We start from the raw sequence: 10,894 nt of genomic DNA, 5'->3' as shown, positions 1-10,894 counted from the left end.
GGCACATAAAAGACACCATTTCGAGCATGGCCGTTTTCGTGCGGGTGACACGTAAAAGCACCCACTACACTCTCTGAGTGGTTGGCGTTAGGAAGGGCATCCAGCTGTAGAAACTCTGCCAAATTAGATTGGAGCCTGGTGTTGCCATCCGGTTTCACCAGTCCTCAGTCAAATCGTCCAACCCATGCTAGCATGGAAAGCGGATGTTAAACGATGATGATGATGATATATATATATATAAATACACACACACACACGTATACACATAGTTCTTGGGGTGTATATATTTTGGATTGCTTTGAAAATTATTTGAGCACTAACTAGAGAATAGTTTCATTGAAAAATAGACTATTCATTTTATTAAACAATAGTAAAATTTACCTTATTTTAATAATTTTCACTATTTCAATGTTTTATTAACAAATATTTGTTACTTATACAAAACTCAGAAGGACGTGCTTGCTCTTCACTGCTTTTACATATTTTTTTTATGCATTCAATATTTTGGATGTAATATTATCCTCAACAATAGATATCAATAGTAAATTTCTCTTAATTACTATTAAATGAATAAATATTTCCTTTTATATTTCTATAGATTAATATATTGAGGAATATAACTAAAATTAATGCTCAAGACAAGTTTAATTTCTTAAAAAATTACACCATGGATATTAATAATATTCAATGTGATATAAATATAATGATGTTTATGTAAAGACAGGGAATATAACTAGTTACAAAAATATAGCATAACAATAATTAGAATTCAATAAATAGAATGTTCATACAGTGTAATTTCAGCTCATGATGAACATTTTGTTTTCTTTGTTTATTTTTACGAGGTTTCAAGCACAGTCAAGAGGATCAACAGCAACACAAAAGTAGGAGTTCTTTACCATGGACATCACACAAACCCAAGGATATTTCTACAAAACCTTCCAGTCAAGCTATTGTTGATAAAAAAACTGTCTGCAATGATGTTATTGATCTTAAATCCTTAAGAATAAAAACTGCTAATCTCCCAGAACCTTGGAATTTACCAATAAAAAATAGCTTCTCTTCTTTCCCCAAACCCCTGCCATCGGTACCTAAAGTACCAAAACCATAAAAATAACTTTATTCCATTCATTAAGTCTTTTCTAACGAGAACTACCAATGTTACACATAGGTTCTTTTCAAATGTAAAACGTCAATATAATTAACAGTAAACATGTTTAACCCCCTCTATAATTATTCTAATTATTGTAAATAAGCATGACTGCTATGCTACAGAAAGATATTGCATAAATCAGAATATATTTTATATATAATTTCTACATAATTCTTCTAGGAAAAACATTAACTTAGCTTCTGTGTAATTACTGACAGTTGTATTTTGCTTCATGTTGTTGATGTTTTTCTAGTCTAATAAAAAAATAAGGTATTTTAAACAAACAGAGTCTTTAATAAGCTATAGCACTATAGTTTACTAAATCTTCAAATATGATGCCCTATATATTTTCAAAGCCAGCTAATTATTACAGAAATATTCCAGTAATTCCCTTCATCTTTGCAAACAGTATTTATCTGAGTTTAAACTGAGAAAAGAAGGAAATATTAAAAACAAAATGAAACAAAAGCAAAAAATCACAAACCAGGATAATTCTTTCAAGTTTATTGCAAATTGATTGATTTGTACTATTGAGACAATACCATCATCTTTTTATTATTATTGTTTTGTGGGTTTTTTTTTATCTAAAACAAGTACTGTGAAGTTTAAGTACAAAGTGGCATGAGTACAAAGGCCAAAAGCTATATAAAGATATAAATATATTCACAAAGACTTATTGTATATAAATCCTTAGTTGTAAATAAACAATTCTATCTATTTTATTTTGCTACATTGGTCTTAAAATTATCTGCAATTGTAATATTTGCTTAACATTCCAACAACAAATTTGCAAACAATTTATCAAAATATAAAAAAAAAACACGCCAAAAAGTTTATAGGAATCCTGTTAAACTTTCCTACGGATTGCTTCTCAACAACAGGTGCAAATATTGCAGTTCATTTGTAATATCAACATGCTTACACATATTACAAATGTAACAGTAATTATTATCTTCCATACTATTTCAAAAGAAACAAGGATTTCCATGTTGGTTTGTCATTAGTAAAATATAATAATTGCTGAAGTGTAGACAGAAGTATCACAGCAACAAAGTAATTAATAAAAATTGTTTACAAACATTTAGATCTTGATGAAACCTTTTTCTATGTCTTAGATATTTGTTTCATTCATTTTGTTACAAACTAATTATTCAATTCAAAGCTGCTATGTCACTCTAGTTTTCAGACATTTGAAAGCTATGATATAATGAATGGCATCTTGTTAGCGATATAACAATACAAATTACACCTGCTTAACATTGATGTCACTGGCAACCATAGAAAAGCAAAATACTCATCACTTGAACACAAAATATCTTAGCTAGACTAATAAATATTCAATGGTAAGTAATATTTCTTTTATATACTTTATACATTTAAATTAATACTTACATTAAATTATAACTAAATCTTAATTTCCCCAAGTTATTTGCTTTACTTGGATTAGAAATGTAAATATTACATAAGAAGTGTAAACACTATCTAAACTCTGTTTTAAATGTTTCTAGAGTATTGTATTGTTTTGAGAAAGAGAGTGTGTCTGTCAGGAGTGTGTCTGTTAGAAGAACATATCTCAAGATAACATACACCAACAGGCTATTAAACATTACAAACCATCCTACAGCAGTAAAGCAACATTCTGAGAAAGCTTAAATTGGTATATGTTTGTCATGTAAAAAGAATGGTCAATGGCAAATGTGATATGATTTTCCACTGAGTCAACTGTGAGACTAGATATTTTAAGATGTTCTTACATCTATACTTAAATTAGGAACTAAGCTGACTAAAAAAAGAATGCTGAATTCAGTAGTTGAGTGATACAACATGCATAAAATCTGATGATTATGTATGGGGTGAACATGCTTGATGTAAAACTTTTAATGCAGTGAGCAACAGACAATATTGGTTCAATGATTAATGTTATTTTAATTATTTCAGCAAGTATGGTGAAAAACTTTAGATATATGTTGGTATTATTTAACTTCCTTCATGAAACATAGATTTCACAGTACTTGCTAAAGGAAGCCAGTACGTAGAATTAAAGTAATGTAACCTGAATAGGTGTGAAAAACTAGGATATTTAGAAAAATAAAGCAGCAACTTTAATTACTCAGAGATTCCATGATTTTAGTTTTTAACCATTTAGTCTGAGATAGAAAGGCAACATCCATGATCCTCTAAGATGGGTGTGAAAAGGAGAAAAGTATCCTTAATATGGAAACCTGATCCTGGTGTCTGCAACAGGGTGAACATTGCTTAAAGCATCCAAGGACTTCACAGTGGTGTGAAATTAAGAGATGGACTAAGTCTACCATTAAAGAACTCAGTCTACAAAGGAGAAATACTGCAAGGTATCAGGTCCAGTGAGGTAGTGAGTTGACAGAATCATTAGCATGATGGTATCAACTTTGCCTTTCATCCCTTTGAAGTTAATAAAATGAAGTACCAGTCAAATATGTGGGTCAATGTAATCAGCTTGTTCTCTCCCCTCAAAATGGCTGGCCTAAAACCCTGCAATGGATTGATGTTCCATTCAGGGGAAATATTTCCCCTGATCTCAGTTATTTATATACCATGGAATCAGGGTAACTGGCTTTAAAAGTCCAAGGGCTCAAGAAAAAAAAGTCATGTCCAATACTCAAATAATTCTGTCAATCAAATGCTCTGAACTGAATTACTTTCCCAGAATAATTTACATTTCGAATGTAGTTTGAAATCCAAAGGTCCAAAATGATTCCATTTTGGCTTCCCTTCACTAACAAACAAAAGAAGATGTAGTTGTAAAGTCCTTGCAGTTAGAGCTTGCTATTACATTTGCTTTCCTTCTGCAGAATGTTTGAGTCAACGCTTATGCTATAATAGCATCTGTAAATCAGTAGTTACCCCCTTTTTTTTATTTGCATATATGGAATTCATTTTTTTTAATCAGCAAGGATTTGCTCATTTTTAATCTCTTATCTGTCATACTGAAGCATCAAAATATTCTCTCTAGCAAATAATTATTCTCTAGTTATGAATTTTTCATGAAGACTTCAGAATACTGAAGTTTTGACAGTTCTGTTTCACTGTCACAGGCATTTATGACTTTTTCTCTTTCTAAAGAATATTCATGCTTAGAGAAATATTACATGCACACTGGGGGATATCTGTACTCATTGACAATGAGAAACATATGCTATTATGTAAAGATGATAATATAAGAAACAGAGAGTAGCAAGAATGAGATACTACTTTAAATGAACTCATGCAATACACAGTCTATACAGCTTAGAACAACATTAGTAAGAAAATACAATAAGAACAAAACTGGTTAAAAAAATTAACTATATATTTATTAGAAAATTAATTTGACACCTACCCAAATATTTTCATGGGTGTGAACTTCATGGCACAGCTACAATGAAAAAACAAAAAGGATACATTTAATATAAGAAAATTATAAAAGTCTCTACAAAAATCGTAGAAGTACACTTGGTTGGTTAGCATTTAGATATTAACAAGCATGTTTCAACCCCTGGTCCATGTTTCCTCTTTCTGTTTTCTCTATTGCTATCATAATGGCATATGTTCTTTAGATCTGTCTGGTCACATAACTCCACCACCCACCTCCAATTCACTCATCCCTCTACTTCTCATCACCTTCATTGACGACAGAGCGAACTCTGTGCGTGTCATTATGCCCATTCCTTCTTCCCCCAGAACATCGATTTTCTGGTATCTCTTCCCAACTCACGTCTTTCCTGTAGATGTTAATCTGAATGAGCTTCAAAAGAACATTAACAACATCAAACACATCGGTCTCAGGGTCTAGAAAAGGTCATGGGCATTACCATTTCCACCAGACTCGGCAATCAGCAAGCAAAAAAAAAAACAAGTTTGATTACCCCCATCTCAGATCAAATATCTCACCAAATAAATCTTTCCTGCTAGGCACAAGGCACAAAATTTTGGGTAAGGGAGTTACTCAACTGGTACTTATTTCATCAACTTCAAAAGAATGAAGATAGTCAACCTTGATGACATTTGAACTCAGAATGTAAAGCTGAAAGAAATGCTGCTAAGCTTTCTGTCCACTACAGTAACAATTCTGCCAGCTTGACAAATATAACAGAAAATATGATAGAATTGGTGTAAACTATTACCAAGATGGATCTTAAGCAGTTTGATTTTGTACCTGAACAAAATACTTCAATTACGACATTATAGTGTATGACAACTATAGAAGTAACATCTAACTATTCATCTTTATAAACCTGAAGAGAGAAATAAACTATGTTCTCCTTGTCATAATTTATGTATGTAATGACAATATAAGATACATAAATGGCTCCTTCGTTATGAGATATAATAAATACTTCATAGTATGCAAGAAAGTATTTGGCATTAAAATTTGCTTTTTGTCTTCTTTAGTCTTAAACCACAAATACTGAGATTTTTATAATGTAATTCAAGAGCTCTATATTTTCCATAGAAACTGTAACCGATTGTAAATAAGTTCCCATTGTGCAATCAATGTGGAAAAAAAGAAAGACAAGCACAAAGAAAAGACATATAAAAGGTAACAGAAACAATGATTACTGAAAGTGCTGGTCAAATCAATTTAGATTGAGTAAATATGTAACCAAGAATATTTTAGCCATGACTGTGTCATCATTTTATTTAATTTCTCTTATTTTTCGTTAAGATAGTGAGTTGAAGGAAATTTGGCTGACTTTTCTAGTATGTTAACCAACAGAGTAGAGACCCTCATGTTAGCTCATGACTTTGGAAGTTAGACCACATAGTAGTGATCAGGAACTTCATGAGACTGTTAAAAGTAGAAAAAGCATTAAATACAGAAAATAAAAGATATATAGGAATTCAATGCTATTTGGACATTATAAGAATTGTTACATTAGGGATAAATTATTTTAATTACAATTGCTTGGGAACTATAACAGTATATGAAAAGAGTCAGAAATTGGGACTCCAAAGACATAAGTTAAGAAAATTTAAAATCTTAGATTGAGGTAAAGTAAGTTAAGTAAAGTAATTGTTGAGGAATTATAAATTTATAATTTTACATGTTAAAGAGAAAATAACAACTGATATATGTTTGTGTGAGATTAAGATTGATAATAATAGGCAAAGAATGAAGTGGTTATAAATGGTTGAGAGAATAGAACTAAAAGATATGATATTTGAAATAATAATATTGATTAAAGAACATAAAATGCTGAATAAATATGATTTTGTAGATTTATCAAGTTATTTTTCATTTTTGCTGCTAATAGAAATAGAGCTTCTTATATAATGCATGAAAATCAGGTTAAATGTCTCCAAAAGTCACAGGGATATATACAACCAGTACCTAGACTAAAACTTTGCAGTATTAAATGTATATAAAACGAATTGCCACCTGTATAAGAAAGATATCAGCTTAAATTAAGTAACATTCTCCTAAGTTCCAGTTCCTGTAAATGATATCTAGGTAAACTAAATCATATACAATTAAATGTTTAGCCATGTGACTTTAAAATGGCTATAGTAACATGTGAACACATAGGCTGGTAGCCTTATTTATTGGGCCAGTTTTTGTGCTAATATTATGTTATAAACAAAATTTTATTATAAGGCTGTCACACACACACACACACACACACATACACACACATACATATATATATACATACATATATATATATATATATATATATATATACATGGCAGCTTTATAATACACTTCAGTTTATAACAATTTTAGTGATGGAAATGATGGTATATACAGGTAGCTAGCTTTCCTCAATTTTTGAGCTCATGCGTGCTTATAGTATCTTGCCCTCCCCATTTTCTTCAATCTCAGACCTTAGTATATCCCTAGTTGCTAAAGTACATTTCCATCACTGCATAATATACACCTAAAATATGAAACAATGCTTATATATAAAATAAATACTTCTTAATAAATTACAACTTGCTTATACAACATCTGAGGTTCCAATTTAACTCTCAGTTATATATGAATTACTAAATTATTCAAACATAAAATCTGCTGGTTTAATAATATTCTAAATACTTAGTTTTATTGGTTTCAGTCACTGGACACCAGCCATGCTGAAGCAGTGCTTCAGGATTTTTGCATTTGTTTTGGTCAGTTATATTGACTATGTATTAGTCTGAAAATTATTTTATTGATATCTGTTTATTGAAAGGCTAAGTTACCTTTTGATGTAAAGGGACATGACTTAATGCATCAGTTTACACCTTTATACACAAGCATTCACACATCTTCACTTATATTCAACTCCATGTACTTAAGGATATGTCCTGGCATATCTTCATCATCATCATTTCTCTTTGCCCCTCTCTCTCTTTCTCTCACCCTCTCTCTCTCTCTCTCTATCTATCTATCTATCTATACAACTGGAGTAACCATGTAACTTTTCTGCAACAACACACCTGTCTCTGTTCTTCTATCATAGTTTAACTTCTCATCACCTGCACAGAGCCACTTCCTCAATATGCCATCACTCTCAGTTGAGCTATCTTTGGCTTGCAAGTTACCTGATGGTGCCATATAAAAAGCATCCAGTACACTCAGTAAAGTGGTTGGCATTAGGAAGAGCATCCAGCCATAAAATCCAGGCCAAAGCTGAAAGTAGAGCTTGGCGCAGTCCTTTGGTTTTTTAGCTCCTGTCAAACTGCCCAGCCCACACCAGCATGGAAAATGGACATTAAATGTTGATGAGATATATGTACATGTGTTTCGATGAATGTATGTATACATGTATACACACACACACACACACACACACAATTATAAAAAATAAAAGTAATCGCTTTAAATGTCCAATCTGTGTTGTCTGCAAATTCATTGGCTAAATGTCTCATTAGAGACATAGACATCAGAGGTAAAACAAAACACAATAAAAAAGTAAAACAACAAACAAAAATGCATTTAGACTCTTGTATGCCAAAATTGGTGGGAAAATTCAATAATATTAAAGAAAATTATAAATAATAAAACAGTAAATAAATAAATAATATACATTGTCAAACAGTTTGTTTCTCAACCACATGGTTTTCAGTTCAGTTCAACAGTGTGACACTTTGGACAAACATCTTCTACAATAGCCCTAGGCTGGTCAAACCACTGTCAATGGATTTGGTAAACTAAAACTGATAAAAACCTGCTGAAAACATATATGTGTGCATGTATGTGTGTGTTTCTTGCCTTTTCTCTCGATACCAAGTGATAGATGCAAATGAACATCACATTGACACTAGCAAATGCAATCTTTCAGGAAAAAACATCTGATCATTGGGAAATATTAGCTTACTTGCAAACAACTGAGGGTTGGTCACATAAAGGGTATCTGGCTGTAGAAAATCTGCCTCATCGAACTATCTGACCCATCAAGCTTGGCAAAGTGGATGTCAAAAAAAATGATGATATATATAATACTGTTTTTAATACTTTAATTTAAGTTTTAAAATGCAAAAGAAGATATAATATTGAAACTGTGACAATAATGTTCACTTCTCAAAATACTTTTTACTCATAGTCCATTCTTTGATAGTCTCACACACACACTCACATATATATACTCGCTCTCTCTCTCTCTCACATGTATATACTCTCTCTCTCTCTCTCTCTCACACACACATGCATATATACTCTCTCTCATACACACACAGACACATGCACAATGGGATGAAATTGAAGCCCTGTGGTTGCAAAGTGAACTTCTTAATCACCTAACTATGCTTATGCCCCTGTTTATCTTAGTTATTAAAAACAACCTGCTAATCTATCTTCTGAAGCTCTGAGTTAATTGACTGAATATATTTCTTTAACAAACAATAAAAATTCCTTTTCTAACTTTTTAATACTTTAATTCATGTTTTAAAATGTAAAAGATCTAATATTGAAATTGTGACTATAAAGTTTACTTCTCGAAACCATTTTTTTTACTCATTGTCTTTTTATTCTTTAGATTGTTTTGAAATCTTATTTTATAATTCTAAGAATTATCTTGGAGAAGAATGAGAACAATGTTTTTCTGACAATGCACCATGGGAATATACTTCATATATGTAGGTTTACATTCTCCATACAGGCTACTACTTTTAATTACACAGGCTGCTAGTTTTAATTGATAGTATTTTGTGACACAAACATATTTACATGTCTTTTTTGTTTTTTTTTTAATGCATTTTAATGCAATTTACATATTTTTACATGATACTCATGATCTGAATTTTCAAGAACAACAGAGGTCCATAAAACAGGTTGATTTATGTTTAGGAATAGTTAACACATGCCCTTACATATGCACACATATAAACATACATATACACATATAAACATACATATACACATATAAACATACATATACACATAAACACATTAAACATACATATACATACAGATGCATAAATTAGTGTGCATATGTTTATACAAACATACTAATATGTAAAATTGTGTAAATACTAAGTTCTGTCAAACAATTTTCACTTTTTTGTTTTTTGTTTACTTTGTCTTTGGCATTGAGGCTAAAATCTCTTGGCACAAGGCAATAGAGTGTGTGTGTATGTATCTGTGTGTTAGTGCATGAGAGTGTGTGCATGTGTGTGTAGGCATAACCATGCTTATTCATTATATTTAGATAATACAAATAGTTTTCTTTTGAAGTGTTCATTTAATCAAAAGAAAATTATGCAGAGAGGTGGAAGTATTTCTTTAATTAGAAATGATTATCCCAAAGACTTTTTTCTATAATTTATTGTGCAGCTTTAATTCTTTTTACATATTTATTATAGATAAGGAAAGGAAAAAAAAAAAAACACTACTCTAGAAAATATTAATTTAGATATGGAAATTCTTTTATGTGTTTTTTTTAGAAATATTTCTTCCATTTTTTCTTTTTTTTTTTTACATAATTACTATTTCTGATATCAAAAATGCAGAAGAAATAATTGAAAATTAATCCTTAATAGCCAAATAACAATAATCTATTGATATATTGATAACTTCTCAATCAATACATAAATTGCATATTTTAGACAAAGATGATTAAAAATTGAATGCTTCGGTTGAGAGATAATCTTTCATTTAAATTTTTAATATTTATCTGCTATATTGTTTAATTTCTTTCTTTTTTTTTTTATTAAGAAAATTACGTTCAGAGGAAAATAGTAGTTTTATACTGTGTATATAGAAGCTAATGATATTGCAATGTAAACCACGTGTGTAAAATCTATACATATGATGTACACTTATATGAAACTTTAACCCAATGTTCATTGTATGCATCTAAAATTCCTGTTACTGTTATGCATGCAATAAATAATGTAAAATCTAAAAACCGTCTATACATAGAAAATTCGATATAAATACAACACAGTTTATTACTTAATGTCTAAAATACTTAAAAAGTTATGACTGCATAACATACAAAAATAAAAAAAAGAAAAGTATACATACATACATACATACATACATACATATATATGTATATGTATATATATATATACATGTGTGTGTATGTTTTTAAGTTCAGTTATAATAAAAACAATTTACATTAATCTGAGTGGTTACTCTGTACTTTTGTACAGTACAAATTTATTATTCTTAAACGTGAATATTATTGATAGAGACTTCGAAGTTTCAGCGAGTTAAGCCCAAACTTGAAAACTTTGAAATCCCTGTCAATAATATTCTTGTTTAAGAATATAAATATATATATATATATATATATA

General features: G+C 30.3%; 1 protein-coding gene across 2 annotated transcripts in view; it reads left to right on the top strand.

Annotated features, from left to right (window-relative positions):
• Nucleotides 1-10,894, top strand: part of LOC106871764 (uncharacterized) — a 32,869-nt gene that overhangs the window by 14,452 nt on the left and 7,523 nt on the right. Inside the window, exon 3 of one of the 2 annotated variants that reach the window (XM_014918403.2) lies at nucleotides 846-2,255. The exons of the other annotated variant lie outside the window; for it this stretch is intronic. Within the exon in view, the coding sequence (XP_014773889.1) occupies nucleotides 846-1,111 (266 nt within the window). The 3' untranslated portion in view covers nucleotides 1,112-2,255. Of the gene's footprint in view, nucleotides 1-845; nucleotides 2,256-10,894 lie in introns of those variants that run through there. 2 annotated transcript variants of the gene reach the window in all.

Source organism: Octopus bimaculoides, chromosome 14 (assembly GCF_001194135.2).
Source record: "Octopus bimaculoides isolate UCB-OBI-ISO-001 chromosome 14, ASM119413v2, whole genome shotgun sequence".
Classification (NCBI taxonomy): Eukaryota; Metazoa; Mollusca; class Cephalopoda; order Octopoda; family Octopodidae; genus Octopus; species Octopus bimaculoides.
This window is presented reverse-complemented; position numbering and strand designations above follow the sequence as displayed.